The sequence below is a fragment of the Dipodomys merriami genome, unplaced genomic scaffold (genome assembly GCF_024711535.1).
Source record: "Dipodomys merriami isolate MVZ:Mamm:240054 unplaced genomic scaffold, mDipMer1.0.p SCAF_19, whole genome shotgun sequence".
Taxonomy (NCBI): Eukaryota; Metazoa; Chordata; class Mammalia; order Rodentia; family Heteromyidae; genus Dipodomys; species Dipodomys merriami.
In genome coordinates, this window is record NW_027203270.1 from 13798109 (window position 1) to 13823396 (window position 25288).

The window sequence follows — 25288 nt, forward strand, 5'->3', positions numbered from 1 at the left end:
TATGAATAACATTTTCTACAAATTCTTATTTTTAGTTACTATGGGATCTTGAAAGGATTTAGGGTTATTGAAAAGGTGCTTTTTTAAAAAAACTGTTTTTACACACAGTTGGAAATTTTATCTTTTCCAGTAAAAGGCATTATTAGACTAATATCTAAAGCCTTTAAAAAATCATTTAGTATTTTGGCTTGACTTCACGAATCTTAAGACAAATCCTGTTTGTAAGATCATATAAGTAGCTCTACTACCCACTTTTCTCGCCCTAGTTGAATATCTTGAAAGTTCAGAAAGATTAATTTATAGAGAAAGTAAACATCCTGATTAATTTCCAAAGCAGGAACTAAGTAAAAACAAAACAAAACATATAGGGCTGGGAAGGTGGCTCAGTGGTAGAGTGCTTACCTTGCATGCATGAGGCCCTGGGTTCAATTCCTCAGCACCACATATGCAAAAAGAAAAAAGCCGGAAGTGGTGCTGTGGCTCAAGTGGTAGAGGGCTAGCCTTGAGCTGAAGAGCTGAGGGACAGTGCCCAGGCCCAGAGTTCAGGCCCATGACTGGACCCAAAAAAACCAAAAAAAACAAAAAAACATAAAATAGTAACAAAAATTTCAACAAGTTTCAACACATAGACCTAAAAAGGAAATAAAACACCAGTGCCACTTTAGGCCTTTATTCAATGCATAGCACACCAGGGAGATTTGGTAATTTTTTTTTTTTTGCAGGTCATGGGGCCTGAACTCTGGGCCTGGGTACTGTCCCTCAGCACTTCAGCTTAAGGCTAGTGCTCTACCACTTGAGCCATAATGCCACTTCTAACTTTTTCTGCTTAAGTGGTGCTGAGAAATCCAACCTAGGGCCTCATGTATGCAAGGCAAACACTCTATCACCTTCCTAGCCCGAGATTTGGTAAAATCTTACTAACAAAGATTTGACAAGGCAAAAATAGAGCAAAGACAGACATTGGAATAATAAGATATTCTAAGAAAAATCTGAAGAGATATTAAGTTTAAAATTATCCATCTAGGTATTCTTTAAAGTTGATTAGAGACAACTTGTATTCTTATATATTACAAATATCTCTCTAAAAGCTTCTTGCCATTAATTGGCCTATTGAGTATGTGAATGCAAATCTCAGCCCAATTCCTTTAAACTCAAATGGCAAATTAGTGTAATCTGAATAACAGATTTTATGGCATGGTAGCTCTTGGTTATAGAGACTCATTGTGCCACAGATTAGGTGGTTCTTCTTCTTTTTTTTGCCAGTCTTGGGACTTGGACTCAGGGTCTGGGCACTGTCCCTGAGCTTCTATTGCTCAAGGCTAGCACTTTACCACTTCAGCCACAGCTTCACTTCCAGCTTTTTTCCTTTCTGTATATGTGGTACTGAGGAATCAAACCCAGGGCTTCATGCACGCTAGGCAAGCACTCTACCACTAAGCCACATTCCCAGTCATAGATTAGGTTCTTTATGTGTGGCAGAAATGTGGTTATAGATAGTAACTATTATCACTGGGAAGGATTAATTCTCCAAAAGAAAAGATTAGGGAAGAACATGCTGCCTAGGAAGCAACCGAGAATGCCTTTTTCACAATCCTTAGGCAAGCTGACTTACATATCTGTGAAGAGAGCTGGAGAGTCTGGCCGATGGGACTGCACATCTTGCATAGCATTCCATTCATTGACTGAGGATTGATCTGAGTTGATATGGCTCTCATAGTAACTCACCCAGGTGAGAAACAGGCTTCCTGGGTAATAGTTATGCATTCTGGCCACTTCACAAGCCTTGTGTAAACTTTGTAGTGCAGACCTGAAAGACATGTTGGAAAATGAGTACTGTAGAACTGTGGGTTACTCAAATGCCCAAACTCCACATGTATCTCACTCTTTTTCTTTTCTTTTCTTTTTTGTCAGTTGTGAGGTTAAACTCTGGGCCTGGGCACTGTCCCTGAGATCAAGGTGACCACTCTACCACTTGAGCCACAGGGCCACTATTGGTTTTCTGGTGGTTAATTGGCGTTAAGAGTCTCACGGACATTCCTGTCTGGGCTGGCTCTGAACCATGATCCTCAGATTTCAGACTCCTGAGTAGCTAGCATTACAGGTGTGAGCCACCAGTGCCTGGCCATATCTCACTTTCTAATTTGTAAATTCTATAGAATTTGGGCTCTAGAGAATTTCTTCCCTGGAACTTCAGAGATTCTTTGAGCCCGATGATATCATATTATTTATCCATATTATCTACACATTTGCTGAAACCCTTTAGGTAGGGTGTTGGAGGAGGGGAAGAAAACTGACAACTCAGCAGTGAAAAATAAATTTAGGAAAGAATAGAGCATAGTTGGAACTATGCTGTGACAGCATCATTAGAAGACTAAATATCCCAATAATTAACTATTCAAAGATTTGTTTCCCATGGCACAGAATCATGTAACAGCAGAAAAAGCATGTATTTTCTCATTCTAGAGGCTTCATAAAGATTACATATATAGATGTCCTTAAGTCATGAAAATATATTCTTTAATGTGAAGGAAATACTCATATAATTACATGTCTTCTTCCTGATGTATTAATCTCTTGGTTTCTTTAAACCATTTATTCATGTATATGGATTACTTTCTAAGAACAGCTCTGGTTATTCTGAGACTAATTAAACCTTCTGTCTCTGAACTCAGAAGCTCAAGAAGGGTAAACAGAACTGAAAAGTATCTTTTGCTTATATTCTTTGGAAAAGCTTAACCAGAAAAGCTGTTTGGAAAAGCTTAACCAGAAAAGCTGGTTAACTAGAAATTACACAAAAGGAAAGACCTTCTACATTTTGTTTACTGGTGTGTCTCAAGTGCTTAAAAGACGGCTCAACTCATAGCTGAAAATCAATTAGGTATCTATCAAATGAAATGTCTTAATAGTTACACATTATTGTCTCTCTCCTAAAGGAAAAAGGCAATAAAAGGGAATTCTGTGGCCAATCCATTTGTAACTTTTATAAAGGTAGGACTGGGCTTTGAAGTCAGAACCTTGAGCTTACTAGATAGGCCCTCTACCACTTAAAACAGTTATTTTTCAAGTAGCACCTCATGTTTTTGCCCAGGCATATGGACCATACTTAGGCTTCCTGTGTAGCTAGGATAATGTGCTACAATGCCTTCAACCATAACCCTCCTAATCTCTGTCTCTTAAATCACTAGGATTATATGGGTGAGCCTCCTTACTCAGCCTTTCATCTATTTTTTAAAAATACCATTTTCTAGCTGGGCACTGGAGGCTCACTCCTGTAATCTTAGCTACTCAGGAAGTTGAGATCTGAGCATTGAAGTTCAAAGCCAGTCTGGGCAGGAAAGATTCCAATCTCATAATTTCCAATAAAAATGACTAAAAAAGCCAGAAGTGGAATTGTGGCTTAAGTGATAGAGCACTAGCCTTAAGCAAAGGAAAGTTAGGGACGGTGCGCAAGCTCTGAGTTCAAGCCCTAGGACCGGCATACACACACACACACACACACACACACACACACACGCACGCACGCACGCACGCACGCACGCACGCACGTACACACACACACACACCACATAAACACACACATACACCACACACATACCACACACCAACAACAAAACCCAAATCCTTTTCATTTCTGTGGTCACTTGAAAAACTTTATAGATGGGGGCTTTCACTTGCCTAGTATGTACTAAGCCCTAGGTTTCCCTAAATAAAGCAGAACAAAGTATCAGTTATGTGTAGACTCATGATAAACAAAGATATGGCTATATTTTGTGTATTATTTATAACTTGCTCTCTTACTTTACATCCTGTCACTGACATATTCCCATTTTTTTGGTATAAATTGTATTTTTTCCTGTCTTTTCTTTTGTAGTATTGGGGATTGAACATTGTAAGTGCTTTGCCACTGATCTACACCCCAGTCCATTGCCATGTTAATATTCCTCAACTAGATCATTTTAATGGTTGAGTAATATTCAATAATATGGTTGTACCAAAGAACTCATTTCTATCTTTTGGACTTCTTACTTGTTTTTTATTTATTGCTCTTATTAGAACACAGATATGTTCTTTTCGTTGTTGTTGTTGGTCATCGTGGGACCTGAACTCTGGGCCTGGGTGCTGCCCCTCAGTTCTTAAGCTCAAGGCTAGCCCTCTACCACATGAGCCACAGTGGCACTTCTGGCCTTTTCTGCTTACGTGGTGCTGAGGAATTGAACCCAGGGCCTCATGCATGCAAGGCAAGCACTCTACCAGAGCCTCCTTCCCAGCCCCACAGATAAGTTCTTATAGTTAAAAAAATTCTTGCACACATCCATGATTATTATCTCAGAGAAAATTCTTAATAAAATTATTAGGTTAAGGGGTATTCAAAATGATAATGCATATTGGAAAATAATTCTCCAGAAAGGTTGTTCCAGTTTATTCATTTTTTCAGTCATGGGGCGTGAACTCAGGACCTGGGCAATTCCACGTGCTCTTTTGTTCAAGGTTAATGCTCTACCACTTTGAGCCACAGCACCACTTCTGGTTTTCTGGTGGTTAATTAGAGAATCCCATGGATTTTCCTGCTCTGGGCTGGTTTCCAACCATGATCCTAAGGTCTCAGCCTCCTGAATAGCTAGGATTACAGCCTTGAACCACTGGCACCCAGCTTTCCAGTTTATTTTCTACCAAGTTATATGATTTATATTCCTAAAATCTTTGTCAATTCCATATTACATAAATTTAAAAAAAAACTTTTTTTTTTTTTTTTTTTTGGGTCCGGACGTGGGGCCTGAACTCTGGGCCTGGGCGCTGTCCCTCAGCTCTTCAGCTCAAGGCTAGCGCTCTACCACTTGAGCCACAGCGCCACTCCGGCTTTTTTCTTTTTGCTTATGTGGTACTGAGGAATCGAACCCAGGGCCTCAGGCATGCAAGGCAAGCGCTCTATCACTGAGCCATCTTCCCAGCCCTGAAAAAAAACTTTTTAAAACCATTTTATTAGGGAAATAGATTTTTTTCTTTTTTTTTTCTTTTTTTTTGGGGGGGGGGTCGGGTCGTGGGGCCTGAACTCTGGGCCTGGGCGCTGTCCCTCAGCCTTCAGCTCAAGGCTAGCGCTCTAACCACTTGAGCCACAGCGCCATTTCCGGCTTTTTTCTTTTTGCTAATGTGGTACTGAGGAATCAAACCCAGGGCCTCATGCATGCAAGGCAAGCACTCTACCACTGAGCCACCTTCCCAGCCCTAGATTTTTTTCTTATAAATGAAGTTATAGGATATTTTAAAAAATGCTTTCTTTTGTTTGTTTTTTTTTTCCAGTCCTAGGGCTTGAACTCAGGGCCTGGGCACTGTCCTTGAGCTTCATTTGCTCAAGGCTAGCACTTTACCACTTAAGCCACAGTGCTGCTTCCATCTTTTTCTGTTTATGTGGTATTGAGGGATCAAACCCAGGGCTTCATGTATGCTAGGCAAGCACTTTACCACTAGGCCACATTCTCAGACCCTAAAAATTATTCAAAGTAAGCCAAATGCTTAGAAAATTAAAATATCATCAGGGGCTGGGAAGGTGGCTCAGTGGTAGAGCGCTTGCCTTGCATGCCTGAGGCCCTGGGTTCGATTCCTCAGCACCACATAAGCAAAAAGAAAAAAAGCTGGAAGTGGCGCTGTGGCTCAAGCGGTAGAGTGCTAGCCCTGAAGAGCTGAGGTACAGCGCCCAGACCCAGAGTTCAGGCCCCACGACTGGACCCAAAAAAATAAAAAATAAAATATCATCACATTGATTCAAAGGGCCAGTTTAATGTATTATATAGGATAATCAATATATATATATATTTTTTTTTTCATCTAGGAAATATTCTTCATCTGTGGCATATCCACAGAGTCTGCTGCAACTTCCCTAAAGTGCAGCCTAGCTGTATTTTGGCTACATAGGAACAAGAGGTTACATTACTTTCTTGTGAAGGAAGCATACAGTCTAAAGTATTTTTTGTTTTGTTTTGTCTTTGTAGCCAGGCAATACTGGCATTTGTATTAAGGGCCTTTTGCTCTTTTGGCAGGCACTCTACCACCTTAACCATTCCTCAGCCCGTAAATTCTGCTTTGATCTATACAGCATCTACTTGTTCTCTATGACCTTTCAAACATGCAGTACACCAAAAAGTTCTTTTGCAATAAGTTATAAGAAATAGGACCATCAGCCTTCTTCAGGACATCAATACTTGAACCAAAGTTATTATTTAAATTGCTTTGCCCTTCCCCCTCCCCTAAAACCGCTTCCATTTATGGAACTTATGCTAATACTTGGTTTTACTTAGTCCTTCGGAAAAGCCTTTAACTAACTTTTTTTTGTGTGCATGCAAACACTGCAATTTGAACTCAGGCCTAAGTACTGCCCCTTAGCTTTTTTTGCTCATGCTGGTGCTCTACCAATTGAGCTACAGCTCCACTTTCTGCTTTTTTGGTGGTTAGCTAGAGATAAGAGTGTCATGGACATTCTTGCCTGGGCTGGCTTTGAACCTTGATCCTCAGACCTTAGCCTCCTTAGTATGTAGGATTACAGGCTAGAGCACTGATAGTGCCTAGGTCTTTAACTATTAGTCAAAGAAGATTATAAATTTTCCATGAGCAATTCACTTATAAAATGTGCCCTACATCTAAATTAGTTGACATAAACAAATTACCTCAATTACTACATGAAGTGATTTGACTATTAATTGTTCAGTGATTCTTAGGACTCTGTCCACCTAAATCTCATCAATTCTGTTATTCAGGAGTAGATTATCTCCTACTTGGGAGTCTACAAGGTTTTTTTTTTTTTTTTGGGTCCGGTCGTGGGGCCTGAATCCTGGGCCTGGGCGCTGTCCCTCAGCTCTTCAGCTCAAGGCTAGCGCTCTACCACTTGAGCCACAGCGCCACTTCTGGCTTTTTTCTTTTTGCTTATGTGGTGCTGAGGAATTGAACCCAGGGCCTCAGGCATGCAAGGCAAGCGCTCTACCACTAAGCCAACTTCCCAGCCCATGGGAGTCTACAAGTATCTTTAATTTCTCATTTGGTTTGCCTTCTAATCATTCCACAACTTTTGGGGACTTATCCTATAGAAGAGGCAGCTGAACGAGAAACTAAAATTTAAACCCTTAACTACAGGATGGACTTTGCATCTGAGAATCTTGTTATTTCTTGACCGTATCAATCTTTAGATAAACAAGAACAAGAGTCTATTCTGTCCAAATGAACCAGATTCTCTCAAGCCAGTTACATAATCCCTCTAAAACCCTCAGTTTTCTCATCTATAATAAGAAGATAACAATATTATTTTGGGATATTGGTGTTATAATTAAATGTAAAGCACCTGGCCCATAGTAAATAACCTATATACCAGCTGATGATTATTCACAATAACAGTGTTTTCTCTAGATTTTATTTTCATTATACAAATAGCTTTCAGCAATAATCTATCTAATGTAACTTTGCCAGTGCTATCCTTGATTATCCTAAGAACTTGAAAGGACACAGAAGATGTTCTAGACTTGGCTCTTAGACTGCTAAGTAACTTAGTAAGTATCCCTATGAAACTCAGTTCCAACAGGCTGAGTGATTATGTTTCAGAGTCTGAGAAACTTCTGAATTTCACTTGTTCTCCAGTACTAAAGGCCTTCCACTGTGACAATAAAAATTTCATTTCTAGGTCATCTCTAACTGTAATGGTCACACGAACAAATCACAAAATCCTATACACACCAAAAAACCATACACATACACATTTGCATAGTGAAATATAACATTTTAAAATAGTACTGTTTTGTAGATATTAAAAGTCCATCTTACCACATTGCCTGCACAGATACAGGTTTGAATATGTGAACTCTGTTATCTGTTGATACGCTGAAACCACTAAGGACAAAAGAGAACAAGACATTTAAAAATCCACAAAAAAGGGTAGATTATTTCAGTTAAGTTTTCAAGTTTCAACATCAACAGCTGGCTCATTAGATGGAATCAGATACTTAATATAGAGTATAAGAACTTTACTGAAAAGCATCAACAGATTGTCTGATTTTATGTACCAGACAAAATGAATGGAATCCCACAGTGGAGTTAGGGAATTACATACCATTTCTCAGCAGAAGCTATAGTCAAACTGTTCTGCTCTATATTTCTATTTGGAAGTCTTGTGGGTTCTTAGTAAACGCAACCCTGGTTTATAAACTGGAGAAAACATCTCTGTCTCTTGTGGACACATTTAAAAAACATCAGGAGGAGGGGCTGGGATGTCACTGGAAGGAGCTGGCACAGGAAAGGGGTTATATTGTAGGCTGACAGCTGGCAGCAGCCACAAGAGGTTATTTGAAACAGAACATATCACCCTTTGGGAGAGCACTGCAATATTCCCACGTGCTCAGATTGAAGAGTGAGCCAACAAACTATTACTTCCTTGTCTGGATTCCTACCATAGTCAGCCTAAAAGAACTGAAGTGAAAGACCTTGGCAAGTTGTATTTTTACTCCACTTTACTAAACAGGAGTTTAAAAGGACTCACTAAGCTGCTGACATGTCAGTTCAGCTGGGCACACTGGGCCTCCCATTCAGTTGAATGAATGGGTCACTAAGACAGAACACCACCCCTCAGCTTTCTGTTGGAGAATAAAAAGAGAAATTTCTTACCCATCACCATCCAAGTGAATTAGGGTGTCACTCCAAAGAGGCAGGACTAAGCCCATGGTACAAGTGCTACTGCAAGACAAGAAATAGTCTATAAGTTACTTCCTGTTGTTCTGGGAAGCAATCTTTTATTAACAATTTCAACACAAAGGATAAATGCCTGAGCTAGAAAGTATGGCACAAATACTAGAGTGGGTAAACTTCCATCATATCATTCTTAGTTCACGTAAGTCCTCAACAACTGTTTAATAGATTATTTAGGAAGTTCCTTGTATGTTTAGCAAAGAAACATAATGATTGTGCTTTCTATATCCTGTCTTGTAAATGACTACTATCTAAAAAATATTCCAGGTGATTAATACAGACTTGCTTGTAGGTATATTAACACAAGATAGAGAATGAAACTCACTTTCAAGGATTATTTCTAATGACAAGAACTACTGCTTGTTGCTGAGGTTTAAATACATTTATTGAGCACCAGAACACAATCAGAAGTCTATAAAAGGAAATTAAAAATGTAAACAAGCAATTGTTAATGGCTGTAACCAACTTAGATGAAATAAACAATACAACTTAAACAAAACAGTGCTTAGCTTTTCCTTCCTCCCCTCTCTCCCTTGTACCCTCCCCTTCCTTCATCCCTCTCTTTTCCCTCCTTTTCCACCTTCCTTCTCTCCCTCCCTCTATGTCCTTTTGAGATAAAGTTTTACTATATCTAGTTCATGATGGCTTCAAACTACTGATCCTCCTGCCTCAGCCTCCCAAATGCTTAGATTAGAACATAGACACTTATCACCATGTCTGGAAAATGTGATTGGTAACTATGTACTAGACTGCCCAAATGTTGACTAGGAATGTCAACATCCAACAAAGGAGTAGCTTTAGTATAGTACACTAGTATACTAAAGTGCTAAAATTTAATCTAACTAAAATTTAATCAGAGATTAAAGACATAACTCATTGGTAGAGTCATTGCCCAGAAGATGCCCTTGGTTCAGCCAGGCACTGGTGGCTCACACCTGTAATCCTAGCTACTCAGGAGACTGAGATCTGAGGATCACAGTTCAAAGCCAGCCCGGGCAGGAAAGTCTGGGAGACTCTTATCTACAATTAACCACCAGGAATCCAAAAGTGGTGTTGTGGTTCAAGTGGTAGAGTGCTCACCTTGAGCTGAAGAGCTCAGGGACAGCGCCCAGGCCAAGTTCAAGCCCCATGACCAACAAAAAACAAAGAAAAAAAGAAGCCTTAGGTTCATTCTCAGCGCTTGAGGGGAAAAAAGAAAAATAAAATCCAGTAGTTCTTGACATTAGAAATAATCCTTGAAAATGAGTTTCATTCTCTAACCTGTGTTAGTATACCTACAAGCAAGTCTGTAGTAATCACCTGGAATATTTTTTAGATAGTAGCCATTTATAAGACAGTGACATAAAAAGCTCAAATTCTTTCCCTTTAGGCATTCTCTAAAAGACTCCCAAAACACACAACTCCTCTCACCATATATAGAGAGGCAGCATGATGTGGTAGAAAGATGTTAAGATGGGCTTTGGAATTGGGTCCTGGCACTAACTATATAAGCTTAGGCAAATTACTTAAGAGAGAGAGAGAGAGAGAGAGAGAGAGAGAGAGAGAGAGAGAGAGAGAGAGAGAGAGAGAGAGAGAGAGAGAGAGAGTGTGTGTGTGTGTGTGTGTGTTTTGGTCAGTCGTGGGGCTTGAACTCTGGGCTTGGGCTCTGTCCCTGTGCTCTTCAGCTCAAGGTGAGTCTCTACCACTTGAGCCACAGCGCCACTTCCAGTTTTCTGAGTAGTTTATTGGAGATAGGAGTCTCACGGACTTTTCTGCCCAGGTTGGCTTTGAACTGCGATCCTCAGATCTCAGCCTCCTGAGTAGCTAGGATTACAGGTGTGAGCCACCGGCGCCCAGCTATTTAAATGTTTTGTGTCTTGGTCTCTCACTTGTAAAACTGGGATACAAATTCTTTTTATTTTATTATTTTGAGACAAGTGCTAGGATTATAGGCATATGTCATCACACTGGGATCACGCGTATAATCCTACCCAGGAGGCTGAGATCTGAGGATCTTGAAGCCTGCCAAGGCAGAAAAGTCCATGAGACTCTTATCTCCAATTAACTACCAAAAAAGCTAGGAGTAGAGCTGTGGCTCAAGTGGTAGAGCACTAGTGTTGAGCAAAAAAGCTCAGAGACAGTGCCTAGGTCCTGAGTTCAAGCCCCCAAACAGGCACCACCTGCCCCGTCTTCCCACAATAAGCCTTCTTCATTATATAAAAAATGTGTGAGAGTACCTAAACATAACAATAACTTTATTTTAAACATTTTACTAAGATATTTAGCAGCATACATTAATTATACTAGGGGAATTTTTTTATTGTGATATTACCACTTATGTACATAATACACCCTACTCAAATTTACCCTCTTATTCTTCTTCATCCCTCTCCCCACTTTTCAGAGAACACTTGATCAAGTTTCACTGTTCTATTTTCATACATGCATATAAAGAACATCTACAATATTCACCCTCATTCACCCTTTTCACTCACCTTTTTCTCTCCTATTAGTTCCCACATTAATTATCAGCTTTTTCATACAACAGGAAGGAGTGAACTAAATTAGGCACACCTGTTGTTTTTATAAAGCATACCTGAGTGTCATGGGATTTCTTTTTACATTAAAGTATAGCTACTTATTTTAGTAGATATTTATTTCATTCAAGAATCTTCATTTATGCCTACTGCATACCAGACAATTCAAGATATTATGGGTACAAAGAGAGATTAAAAAAACAAATCAAATCCAGGCTACAAAGCTCTATTGTTTTATAAATTGAAACACATCCAGTTCATTTAAAAAACTAAGGTCATGCTGTATATTGAAAACATTATCACTTAAAATTTAATGCTTAAAACAGACTAAGTTGAATTAGCTGTAACATACCTTAGAAACAATTTGTACTTATTATAAATAATCTGGCTTTTAATAGCTTTGAAACAGCAAGTTTTCATATTCTGAGACAAATTCCTTCATAGATAATCAGAGTTCCAGTATTGGTGTTTTTTTAAAAAAAATTTTTTTTTTAAATCGCCGAGGTTCTGAGTGCTCTATATAGTTTTTTTTTTGTTTTTTTTTTTTTTTTTTTTTTTTGTCGGTCGTGGGGCTTGAACTCTGGGCCTGGGCGTTGTCCCTCAGCTCTTCAACTCAAGGCAAGCGCTCTACCACTTGAGCTACAGCGCCACTTCCTTTTTTTTTTTTTAATTTTTAAGTAAAAAAATTTTGTGGTGCTGGGATTTGAACTCAGGACTTTGTACTTGGTATGCAGATGTTCTACCAGTGAGCCATGGCTCTATCCCTGAGAGTACTAGTATTCTGAAACACATGATATTTTGTAATAGTCTATTAGGTTCAAACAGATGTACATGTATTTCATATTAGGTTTGCCAAACATAATAAAAACTAGTTTCTACATTTTCATGTCCAATTCTGTCTTCTCCAAACTAAAGTTTTGTTAGTAGCATTTGTGAGATAGGAATCCAGCATAACTATACAACAGATAGATGTGGTTCACTGAGGATAAATACTGTTAGCTGGCAAACTTTACATAAACTCTCTGGTAAACTTTAGGATAAAATGAAAAAGGTGGGGCTGGGAAGATGGCTCAGCGGTAGAGTGCTTGCCTTGCATGCATGAGGCCCTGGGTTCGATTCCTCAGCACCACATAGGCAAAAAGAAAAAAGCCGGAAGTGGCACTGTGGCTCAAGTGGTAGAGTGCTAGCCTTGAGCTGAAGAGCTGAGGGACAGTGCCCAGGCCCAGAGTTCAGGCCCCACAACTGGACCCCCTCCCCCCCCAAAAATGAAAAAGGTAAGACCAGGCATCTTGATTGCTCACACTAAACGCCAAAAGAATATGCAATTACTGCCTGTCGCCTTTAAGAGAAGACTCAACTGAAACTTCCATGCAGCAACTCTAGTTCCTGTTTTAAAGGGATTTCTTAAAGGGAGGGGTTAGGAAGAATTGAACAAAAGAAATACAAATGAAGAGCAGTGTTACTCAACTGAACTTTGTGAAGTAATGGAAGTATTGTCCCATATAGGGTCCACTCACATGTTGCTACTGAGTATCTGACATGTGGCTAGTTATGACCAAGAAAATGAAATCTGAATTTTGTTTATGTATCTGTTTATGGTTTTACGTAGTACAGGATGGCCTCCTGCTTCCTTCACCCTGAGTGCTGGGATTACCAATGTCTTGTGCCACCATACCTACCTTCATTTTGTTTTTTATTTATTTAAATAAACACAGGTGATTAGTGGCAAATATGCTAACAGATAGTACAGATCTGGACAGATAAAAACCCACATCAAAGGTCCTAAAATCCTAATGAACGTAGACAAGTAGGTGCTTTTATGGAAAAATAGTTACTGAAAGGTCTGTTGCTTAGGTAACTCCAGGAGTTGTTGAAACTGCAGGAGAAAGCTTCCTAAACCACAAACCTGTGTATATTCATAGCATATAATTAAATGTGGTAAGTGGTGTACAAGCTAACAACTCAGGCCTTGTAATTTCTGTGAACCCACAAGTAATTTTAAGGTTGATTTCTAGTTACAAACTCAAGTTTGAATTGAGAAACTTCTAGTGACAATGCATAATTCTCCTGCCCCCCAACACTGGGAACAATCAGAATCACTCCCATTTTCCTCCTCTTTTTGTGGCTAAATTCCCCTAGGCTTCAGTCATACCCCTAGCTATTCTACAGTTCCATTCCAGTCCTAAACCAGGAAGTCAATGCTTTGAGACATCTGGCAGGATTTCCTGAAGCTTATTATCTCAAAGTGTAAAGATCTGCTTAGCAGCCACATTCCACAATCTTTCCAAGGTTTCTCCAGAACAAAATGGGGAAAATAAAAACCTTAAGGATACAAAAAACCAGGTAATCATAGGAGATGAAATACAACTAAGTCTAAAAATACATGAGTATGAAAGATTCTGCTTTGCATTTAAGGAACCATTTCCCATTTTTAACCATGAAGAAGAAGGAAAAAACCCATAAGATTTAATAAAACCAAAATTTAAGGCCATGGGTAAATATATGAAATTGAAGTTCAAGTGGGAACTCTTGAAACCAGAACAACAGGTATAACTACTATGGAAAGCATATGCCTTAAAATTGCCGAAGTGAATCATTACTAATTGAAACACAGTAGTTTGCCATGAAAAAGCAGTTTTCTTCCTGGAGATACAAGTTTAGATTATTTGCTTTATATCATTAGTATCTAAAGAGGAGAGAAAGGTAAGGTATTCCTGACTCATAAGTTAGAAATACATAACCAAAGACTTTCATTAAACATGGTTGTCTTCTAAAACTATAGCTACACATTTTAATAAGGTCTACTCTAGTTTTATAATACCTTGAATTTAAAAGCAGACCATGTAAAATATTTTTGTGGTAGCTTAAAATGTGACTGGAACAGGTTATTTAAAAAAGGAGATTTCCCATCCTTCTTTTTAATGGTACTATACCTGTCATTAGAAGAAAAATCCATTCCTAGGACAATGCTTTCTTCAGTGTCTTGTCTACCATTAGTTGAAACTACTACCATATAGCGTGTTCGATTCTGGTAAGTGCTTTCTAGTCTTACAGCCTGAAAGATAATAGAAATCAGAGAAATTATGCAATTTAGAAGAGATTTTAACACTGTTCCTTCAGCATCTTAAAACATTCAAAGGGAATCAGCAGAGCCTACAGTTAGGACATCTAAATTTAATTCCCAAATTATATGTTAACTCAAAAGAGAAACAGTTCTAGTCCATAAGATATTTGTCAGAAATTTGAAAGAAATTGCTTTTTTTTTGGGGGGGGGGGTCCAGTCGTGGGCCTTGAACTCTGGGCCTAGGCACTGTCCCTGAGCTCTTCAGCTCAAGGCTAGCGCTCTTACCACTTGAGCCACAGTGCCACTTCTGGTTTTTTCCTTTTTTTTTTTTTGCTTATGTGGTGCTGAGGAATCGAACCCAGGGCCTTAGGCATGCAAGGCAAGCACTCTACCACTGAGCCACCTTCCCAGCCCCTTGAAAGAAATTTCTATTTGGAATTCTTTAAGGGTTGATATTCTTGGAATCTCCTCTGTAATTCTATCACTAGTCCAAAGTTTCCAAAGAGAAAAATAATTACAGAAATCAAATGACCCATTTAGCAAGGCAGAGGTGAGACTCTTATAGCTATCTTTGTGTATTCTGATATGCCTAAGGAAAAGCTACGGAAGCATGAACAAGCAGAATTGGCTGCATTAAGCTTATTTGTAGTAAGTGCTGACACAACCAGACTGTAATGCCCATTATTCGGATGCCAACTGCACAAGACAGAGAGCCATACTGTTGACTTTATGTCCCATGAAGAACAGAGCATTCAAAATCAAATCCACTTTACAGGAAGCTAAGAGGAGCTAACATTTAAACCAACTACGGTATAGACTTAGTTGATTAGGATCAAGGAAAAAGCATTAAATACATAAGATAGACGGGAGTAAATGCACAAGGTAGGTTGAAAGGCAGCAATGACTCTTTCTCTGATTAAGATAAACATATTAACCAGAAATTAACCAGAAAATTCAGTACAGGGAAACTAGAATTTCTTATAAACAAGTTATCAGGTATTATTACATATTAAAATGGGCAAGCTTTGACAATTTTTGAACTAACCATTCAGCTTTATGAATGGCTTAGAAAGCTCTTTATTCTCTGTCAAGGCTCTGAAAATTACTGGCCAGGCTAAAACACAAATGGCATGGGAACAACTGAACTGTGCTTTTGACAATTTATCCTATACAAACCAGTAGCAACTGATTAGCTACATAAGCTGATAAAAAAAACCAAAACCCCACATAATCTTCATACATATTACCAATAATGCAAAGTACCAGGCCAAGTGAGCACCAAGAATATTTTGGTGTTTGGAGCGCAAACAGTTATCTCTTGTAAGATTTGTACTGATTTATACATCAAGAACATGGGAAAGGACCAGTTACTGAACATGACAGGAACAGAACTAGAAGGGATGGTTCAAGTGGTAGAATAAGTTACTTAACAAGTACTGTTCCCCCTCCTCCTACCCCCGCAAAAAATACCCATAGGCACATCTTGGATCTATTTAAATTTCTTAGATGGAAGAATAAACTGAGAATTCTGGAGATTTAATCACTGATCTCTAATAGTGTCTATAATAGTTAATCCTGAAATGCCAGAGGAAATGTTAAAATACCTTTCAAGGGCTGAAGATAGAGTTTGGTGGCAGAGCACTATGCTTAATATGTACAACACTCTGGGTCTGATCCCTAGCATGGAAAAAAAAATTACAGAACCTTTCTAGAGTTTTCAATTTCTAGGTAAAGAATTAAGCAACATTTAGCTGAAAGGATAGCTCAGTGGTAGAGTGCTTGCCTTGCATGCATGAAACCCTGGGTTTGATTCCTCAGTACCACATAAGCAGAAAATGGTACTATGGCTCAAGTGGTAAAGCGCTAGCCTTGAGCTGAAGAGCTGAGGGACAGCACCCAGGCCCAGAGTTCAAGCCCCATGACCGAATTAAGCAACATTATATAAGCCCAAAGCATAAATGAGTATCTAATATTATACTTTTATCTACTGGTAGTTAATCTCATATTTTTCTGTTGTCAAGAAGATTAGCAAAATCTAATAACCTAATTTAGCTATATTCCTAGTACCTGGGAAACAGAAGCAAGTTTTAGGCTAGACTGGACTACATAGGACTTGGGGAGGAGTGGTAATAGTGGAGGAGGAAGCATTTCCAGTATTTTTTTCAGTCTCCAGAATTTTGGAATAAATGGCTGGCACAATACAATTGAGATCTGATTAGCAAGATGAACTTCAGCTTGAAAGTACGACACTACTGTATTCCATTCTAATTGCTCAACAAAACATTAACTGTAGATTTTGAAACATGTCAACAATAGCAACTGAGAAAATTATTACAAGAAAGCCCATTTATTGCCTAAATTTGGAAAGTGTTAGATGAACTAGAGTTAGTTAATCTTAGGGCTGAGGTAGGTCAGAGAAATCATTTCTGCTTCTCATATGAAGAAGATATACCTCTGCTTATTCCTAAAAATAGGCACACTATTTTCAAAGCTTCAAAGAATAATGGTAAAGCTTTTCTTTATTTCTTTCTTCCTTTTTTGTTTTGTTTTTTTGCCAATCCTGGGGCTTGAACTCAGGGCCTGAGCACTATCCCTGAGCTTCTTTTTGCTCAAGGCTAGTGCTTCTACCACTTGAACCACAGTGCCACTTCTGGCCTTTTCTGTGTATGTGGTACTGAGGAATCGAACCAGGGCTTCATGCATGCTAGGCAAACATCTGCCATTAAGCTACATCCCCAGCCCTAGTTTAAATTCTTAATCTATATATTTCACATTGTACAAGAACTTCTCTCATCACCATTATCTAATATCAGGAAATACTTCTGCTTAAGTTTACAGTACACCTTTGCCTTTTATTTCTCTTCACCAAGAGTCCTACACATCATGCCTCTGCATGCATGCAGTATTTATCCTCAGGGAAGCCACATTATAAAGACTCAATGTCTAGACAGGCAGTTCACCCAATCTATCAGAGGGAAAGGTTTCAAAAGTATGTAAATATTAAATTCTAGCCAAAAGAACAAAGCAAAGTCAACAAGCCTAAGATTAAAATAGACTTCAGATTGACATGAATAAAAAACACTGTCTTCAAAAAAATAGATTAAAGATGGAGGAAATCTGGATTTTAAAAACTCTGTCTCTATGAACTTTTTAGTGTTAAAAATCTATAAATTAAATTCTTTATGGCAATAAAAATCATGATTTAAGAGTTGGGGATGTAGTTCAGTGGTAGAACACTTGCCTTGCACATACCAAAGCCCTAGGTTTGATTCCTAGCCTAGGCAAAAAACTCAACCCCCATATAAAATTATTTACATAGAAAAATAGCCTTGATAAATTATAAAGAAAGAATGTTACAAAACACTATCTTATTTTTATTAAAAAAAAAAGGCAAAACATACTAGCTATGCTTTTACAGATTAGTTTACACCTCCCTCCTTTGTCCTTCTGTCCTATACTCATATACAAACACCAAAATAAGACTGGAAGAATAATGTACTCAAATTGCCAAGAACAGCTTTCTTTTTTTTTATTTTGAAAATACTGTGCAGAGGGGTTACGATTACATGGGCAAGATAATGAGTACATTTCTTATCAAGCATTGTAGCCTCCTCCTTTGTTTCCCCTTCCTATCCCATCCTTCTCCCCACCCCCCAAGAATAGCTTTCTTAGAGTATAGGATAGGTGATTTTATCTTTATGTCTTTTGAAATTATCCCATTTGGGAAAACAAAATCAAAATAAAATCAAATCAAAATCTAAACCTAAATTCCAATGCACTTACATGAAGAAAGAAATAAACTTTTCATTTGAACAAAAGCTTTTCATTCTCATTTTCTTAAGTTATCCTGCAGTTCTCTGGCCTCAGCTCTAGTCAAGAACATTATTCAAGTACTATAAAACTATTTCCTTACATTATCAATTAAAGATTTCCTAAGTATTAACTATACTTAATGCTTGATACCTGTATTTGGAAAGCAGAGTCCCTTGTAGGTAAAGATTTTTTTTTTTTTTATCACATTTTGAATGTGTTAGCAAAACGTGGAGTTTGGTTGGATTAAGAAAAATAAAGGCTAGTCTTTCAGCTGACTATCAAACTTTTAACCTTATGCACAAGTCCCAAGATAAGAGTTTTAGCATTCCAAATTTAACTAAAACAAAAGCCTTTGCTTTGAGACTACAAATGTTCCTTTCAGTTAGAAAAGTGCTAATTTGTCTAAAGTTATACAATGCATTCACTCATTTTCTTGAAGATGACTCACTCAATAATCTGAAACATAATATGTGTTTGTAACAATTCAAAACAACGGTAAATGGCTTGTCATTTGAATTCTGAATTAATTCAGAGGCATCAGATATATTTTGTGAGTTTTCATTTTATAAATATAAAGCAGCTGAAACTGCATATTTCAGTAGGAAAAGAGAAGATTTAATCTCTTGGTCTGCCTTTCTAATTGTATCCTTCATGTTCTCATAAGTCTCATGTGGTAAATTATTTTAATATTTAGAGGCTCAAGACAGGAACCATGCGTGTAAGCCTAGCTACTCAGGAGGCTGAGATCTGAGAAATGAGGTTCAAAGTCAGCCTGGACAGGAAATTTTGTGAGACACTTATCTCCAAATATATACCAAAAAGTTGAAAGTGGAGCTCTGGCCTTGAGCTCAAGGATAGCATCCAAGGACACATGGATACACACACACACACACACACACACACACACACACACACACACACACACACACACACACACACACACACACACACACACACACACACACACACACACACACACACACACACACACACACACACACACACACACACACACACACACACACAGCATCCAAGCCTTGAAGTCAAGTGTCAAGCCTCAGGAGACACACACACACACACACACACACACACACACTGAAGTGGCGCTGTAGCTCAAGTGGTAGAGTGCTCGCCTTCAGCTGAAGAGCTGAGGGAAAGCACCCAGGCCCAGAGTTCAAGCCCCATGACCAACCAAACAACAACAACAACAACAACAAAAAACCACACACACACACACACACACACACACACACACACACACACACACACACACAGCATCCAAGCCTTGAAGTCAAGCCTCAGGACACACACACACACACACACACACACACACACACGGTAAAGTGCGCGCACGCACACGCACACACACACACACACACACACACACACACACACACTCTAGAGCACTAGCCTTGAGCTGAAGAGCTGAAGGACAGCGCCCAGGCCCAGAATTCAGGCCCCACAACTGGACTCTCCACCCCCCAAAAAATCTTCAGGTATGGCTCAAGTGATAGAGCAACTACCTAACAAGCATAAGGCCCTGAGTTCAAACTCTAATACTGATGAGAGAGAGAGGATATTAATGCTATAAGAACTGCACTCTTGGCCGGGTGCCAGTGGCTCACGCCTGTAATCCTAGCTACTCAGGAGGCTGAGATCTGAGCATCAAGGTTCAAAGCCAGCCCGGGCAGGAAAGTCTGTGTGACTCTTATATCCAATAAACCACTAGAAAACTAGAAGTTGCGCTATGGCTCAAGCAGTAGAGCATTCGCCTTGAGCTGAAGAGTGCAGGGACAGCGCCCAAGCCCAGAGTTCAAGCCCCATGACCGGAAAAAACAAACAAACAAAAAGAACTGCACTCTTCACCTATTCCCTTTTTTGAGACAGGGTCTTACAGTGTCACTACGTTTTATTTAAATGTATATAATCTTAATTTTGGATTAGAATAGAAACTAATTTAGACAAAAGACAAAAAAGAAGGCATGGAGGCAGCATTCAAAAGAAAGGATAAAACAAATTTTTTTTTTTGGGTCCAGTCGTGGGGCCTGAACTCTAGGCCTGGGCGCTGTCCCTCAGCTCTTCAGCTCAAGGCTAGCGCTCTACCACTTGAGCCACAGCACTACTTCCGGCTTTTTTCTTTTTGCTTATGTGGTGCTGAGGAATCGAACCCAGGGCCTCAGGCATGCAAGGCAAGCACTCTACCACTGAGCCAACTTCCCAGCCCTGGATAAAACAAAATTTAAACATAAAATGATTAAGTGAATGTAGAATCAGTGATTACTACAGAATTCAAAGACTGATCATCAACTGTCCACAAGCTTATATTCTCCTCATTAACTCTCTTACTAGACATAAAGACCAACTATTTTTAACCTGCCTATAGCTTTCATAAAATTTCAATTAACTAATCTAGAAAGAATTGAGACCAGACTTCTTGGTGATTTCAGTAACTATCTCATGGGCCTCTTCCTCCTCTTCTCCATTTCATATCAGCTTCAGGGTAATCTTTCCCTGTAGCTGTCTCATGTCACTCCTTGGCTCAAAAACCTATAATGTTTCACAACTGTTTACTGAAGAGGGAGAGGTACAGTCTGTACTTAGTAATTTAAGGGTCAGGCAAAACATACAAAACAATAAAGTAAGCCATCTAAATATTAAATGAGATACTTTGTTGTTGTTGTTGTTGGGGCTTGAACTTGGGTGCTGTCCCTGAGCATTTTCTGCCCCAAGCTAGTACTCTACCATTTTTGTTTTTTGGTGGGTCATGGGTCTTGAACTCTGGGCTTAGGCACTGTCCCTCAGTTGTTCAGCTCAAAGCAAGCGCTCTACCATGTGAGCCACAGCACCGCTTCCAGTTTTCTAGTGGTTTACTGGAGATAAGAGTCTCATGGACTTTCCTGCCTGGGCTGGCTTTGAACCAGATTTCAGGCTCCTGAGTAGCTAGGATTATAGGAGTGAGCCACCAGTGCCAGGCTTTACTCTATCATTTTGAGCCACAACACCACTTCCAGTTTTCTGGTGGTTAATTGGAGATGAGTCTCATGGACTTTCCTGCGCAGGCTGGCTTTGGACTGTGACCCTCAGATCTTAGCCTCCTGAGTAGTGAGGATTACAGGTGTGAGCCACCAGCACCCAGGTAGTACTTTTTATTTATACAAAGAATCATATTTACATCATTTTCCTATTTTTCTTTGAAGAAAAAACAGTCCAAGAAATGATGACAGATGACAATTGATTTAAGTGTCTGAGAGGCAATAGGATTTGAGAAAGTTATGGTAAACTAAGAACCTACATATTGTTTCTCTCCACCTCAGACTTGCTATGATTTCCATGTCTCAGTGTTGTCAGAAAACTTTGACTTCTGAAAACTCAAATCTGAATTTTTTTGTATATTTTTTTATAAAGATACTGTATACAGAGTTTACAGTTACATGAGTAAGGTAATGAGTACATTTTCTATCAAGCATTGTTACTTCCTCCTTTGTTTTTCCCCTACCACATTGTAAAGTTTGTTTTCAACATAATGTCTTGTATATCTTATTGTTACAATGGGTCAACCTGTATCCTTATTTCAGCATTTTGTTATTTCCCTTCCCCTCCCCTCAAATCTGAATTTTTATATGAAACCACTCAGCTTTAAAATTCTAACATTGAAAAAAACACTGTGATCCAAACAAAACTTATCTTTGGCTTATGAGCTGTCAATTTGACTCCTTTAAAGAATTAAATTCATATTTGCCTGCTATGTCTTCTGGTCTCTATCTTCCCTATATAACAATAATCCTCATATTTAGGCAGAATTTTACACTCTAATGTTTTCATGCCCATTTGATCCTGCCAACTGTGAGAAGCTGTTAGGAAATGAGGAAAAGAACACAAACAGCCTAAGGTAACTTGTCTAACATCACCTGGTTAGCAAGGACTCAAGCCCTAGTCTCGTGACTCTGAGGTCAGCATCATATGTAGTCATTTCACTCCCACTTTATCCCTTCCTGTGGGTGCTTCTGCTTAAGTTATAACTTCATCTAGAATGATTTCTTTTAGGCAATCCAAATTTCATCATCTTTCAAGATCCATTCAAACTATATTGTCTAAAGGGAACATTTCTCAACTAGGTCAAATTCCCAATTTTTCTCTCCTTTTTCTCTTCTGCATCTGTTACTATGGACAGTAACTTACAAACTTGTGCTTATCAAACTCTTGAATGTTATTATTTTACATCACTCTTCAACAGTTTATACCCACAAATTCTAAGCTCCTGGATGATGAGGACATAACATTCTTCTTTTCTATTCCATATAGCTTCCAGCAATGTGTTGAAATATAAAATGACAGTTTAATATTGGCTACTTTATATAGTCTTTTGAGGAAGAGTTATGATCATACAATTAACTTACCAGCCTGATGTTGTCTTCTGGGCGGAGTAATATGAACATTGCTTGGAGATGCTGTTGGAGATCGCCTGTTGAAATTTATAAAAGAAAGGGTAAGTATTCTCCATTCTAATACCAACAGACAGGATTCCTTCTCTCTAGTAATTTATAAAGCAATAAAGTTCTTGTTCACTGAAGACTCAGACTCAGAAATCAATTAATATGATCAATTTATGTTTAAGCAGAATAAACTATGTTTATATTTACATTTAGTCTGTCCTAGGAAAAGTATACTTGAGACAATTGTTTTTTCCTTCCTTCCTTTCTTTCTTTTTTTTCTTTTCTTTTCTTTTTTTTGCTAGTCCTTGGGCTTGAACACAGGGCCTGGGTACTGTCCCTGGGCTGCTTTTGGCTGAAGGCTAGCATTCTACCACTTGAGCCACAGTGTCACTTCCGGCTTTTTCTGCTTATGTCGTGCTGAGGAATTGAAATCAGAACCTCATGCATACGAGGCAAGCACTCTATTGCTGAGCCACCTTCCCAGCCCAAGACAATCTTAGTTTTGTACAATGAAAGATCCATTGGTGAAACTGTTGGGCAGAGGCAATACTGGCTGGCTATGCTTTCAGGAAACTGAAGGTAGCAAAGAGAATATTCACAGAATACTCCTAAGTTTTAAAAAGCTAGCCCTCTTGTTATTACTAATTTTGTTCTTCTTTTTTTTTGTTGGTCGTGGGGCTTGAACTCTGGGCCTGGGCATTGTCCCTCAGCTCTTCAGCTCAAGGCTAGCACTCTACCATTTGAGCCACAGTGCCTTTTTCTGTTTATGTGGCTGAGGAATCAAACCCAGGGCCTCATGCAAGCACTCTACCTCTGAGCTACCTTCCCAGCCCTTTGTTATTATTAATAATAATTTTCAGTTACATTTAACCTCAGATTGTTAGATTCAATCTAGAATAATGTCAGTAGTTTAAAAAAATTTCCACTTTAATGGTTGATACTAAAGGGCGTATATATCAAATGGAGGAGATTAGAGATACCTATTCTTTTGAACATATTAGGTACTTTAAAATAGCTAACTATTATTTGAATCATCTCTTGTTCTTTTTCTTTCATTTTTAAAATTACCTTTAAGAAGTTGTCTAAAAGGGTTTCAATTCAATAAGTCAGTTTATGATTTCAATGATTACAATGCAATACAATGATTACAATGCAATCAAGGCCACACTTTCATTATTCTCCATCTCTCCCAGCCCAACCTGTCCCTCTTGACTTTCATAGTTCCATTTTCACATGTATACATTAAAGATTAGGTCTGCATTCTCCCATTCTTCCTCTTTTCACTCATTTAACCCCCTCTTTTTCTTCTTCTCCTCCTGCTCCTTCGCATATATGTGCTGGTACTGAGTTTAAACTCAGGGCCTTGAGCTCTTGCTCAGCTGTTTTTGTTCATGGTTGGTGTTCTACCTCTTGAACCATATCTCCCGTTTGGCATTTTGTTGGTAAATTAGGAATAGATTCTCAGATGTCAGACTCCTGAGTAACTAGGATTTCAGTTGTGAGCCACTGCACCTGACTACTTATTCTTACACATTTTATAAAATAAAGCTAAAAATTTCTTTGTATGGGCTGGGAAGGTGGCTCAGTGGTAGAGTGCTTGCCTTGCATGCATGAGGCCCTGGGTTTTATTCCTCGGCACCATATAAGCAGAAAAAGCCAGACTTCGCACTAGCACTAGCCTTGAGCAGAAGAGCTGAGGGACAGTGCTCAGGCAGAGTTCAGGCCCCACGACCGACCAAAAAACAACAAAAAACAACAAAAAACAAACAAGCTTTGTATTATACTATTATCAGTTTTCTTCTATTTCCTATTTTATATCAGGAAATCTGAGGCTCTGGCTAACAGAAGACAATTAAATAATGTACTATCATTACTGATGACAATCTGAGAACCAAAATCTTTATTCTTGCCCACTAGACCCAGGTATTTTTTAGGAGTCTAAGGTGATTTATACATATAATCACAAATGCCATTAACTTTTAGTCTATTCAGAGTTACAAAACTATCACCACAATTAACTCTTGAACATTTTTCACCCTCATTACATTTACTCTCTATTTCCCTCTTCTTTCCATAAACCTTCCCATACAAGAACCACTAATCTACTCAGGGCCTAGGCATTGTCCCTGAGATATTTTTTGCTCAAGTCTAGCACCCTACCAGTTGAGCTACAGCTTCACTTGCAGCTTTTTTGGTGGTTAATTGGAAATAAAAGTCTTGCAAACTTTTCCTGCATGGGCTGGCTTTGAACTGTAAGCATTAGACTTCCTGAATAGCTAGCATTATAGGAATGAACCACTGGTGCCTAGCTTCATATGTGCAAGAAATAAAGAGGCAGGAAAAAAGACAGATTAGCAAACAGATATGCTTGTCTCAAATGTCAGCAAGTCTGAAAGGCCTTCCTTCCTCTTTCTCTTAAAGAATAATTTCCTTGGGCTGGGAAGGTGGCTCAGTGGTAGAGTGCTTGCCTTGCATGCCTGAGGCCTTGTGTTCGATTCCTCAGCACCATATAAACAAAAAAAGCTGGAAGTGGTGCTGTGGCTCAAGTGGTAGAGTACTTGTCTTGAGCTGAAGAGTTGAGGGACAGCGCCCAGACCCAGAGTTCAGGCCCCGCGACTAACAAAAAACAAAACAAAAAAGAATAATTTTCTTGCCTTCCTTGCCATGTCATTTCAATGATAGCTTTTTACCAATTCTATTTTTGCAGAATCTTTAACCTTTCAAATTTAAGGAGCATCACA

The 25288-nt window shown here is 38.8% G+C and overlaps 1 protein-coding gene across 4 annotated transcripts in view; it reads right to left on the reverse strand.

Annotated features, from left to right (window-relative positions):
* The window catches only part of Ssh2 (slingshot protein phosphatase 2), a 222541-nt gene that overhangs the window by 43700 nt on the left and 153553 nt on the right, over positions 1-25288 (reverse strand). For all 4 annotated transcript variants that reach the window (XM_070027392.1, XM_070027394.1, XM_070027393.1 and 1 more), the window contains 5 exons: positions 22512-22576; positions 14171-14292; positions 8641-8709; positions 7804-7869; positions 1613-1807 (listed from right to left, as the gene is read on the reverse strand). In XM_070027392.1, coding sequence (XP_069883493.1) covers positions 1613-1807; positions 7804-7869; positions 8641-8709; positions 14171-14292; positions 22512-22576 — 517 coding nt within the window. The remainder of the gene's footprint in view (positions 1-1612; positions 1808-7803; positions 7870-8640; positions 8710-14170; positions 14293-22511; positions 22577-25288) is intronic.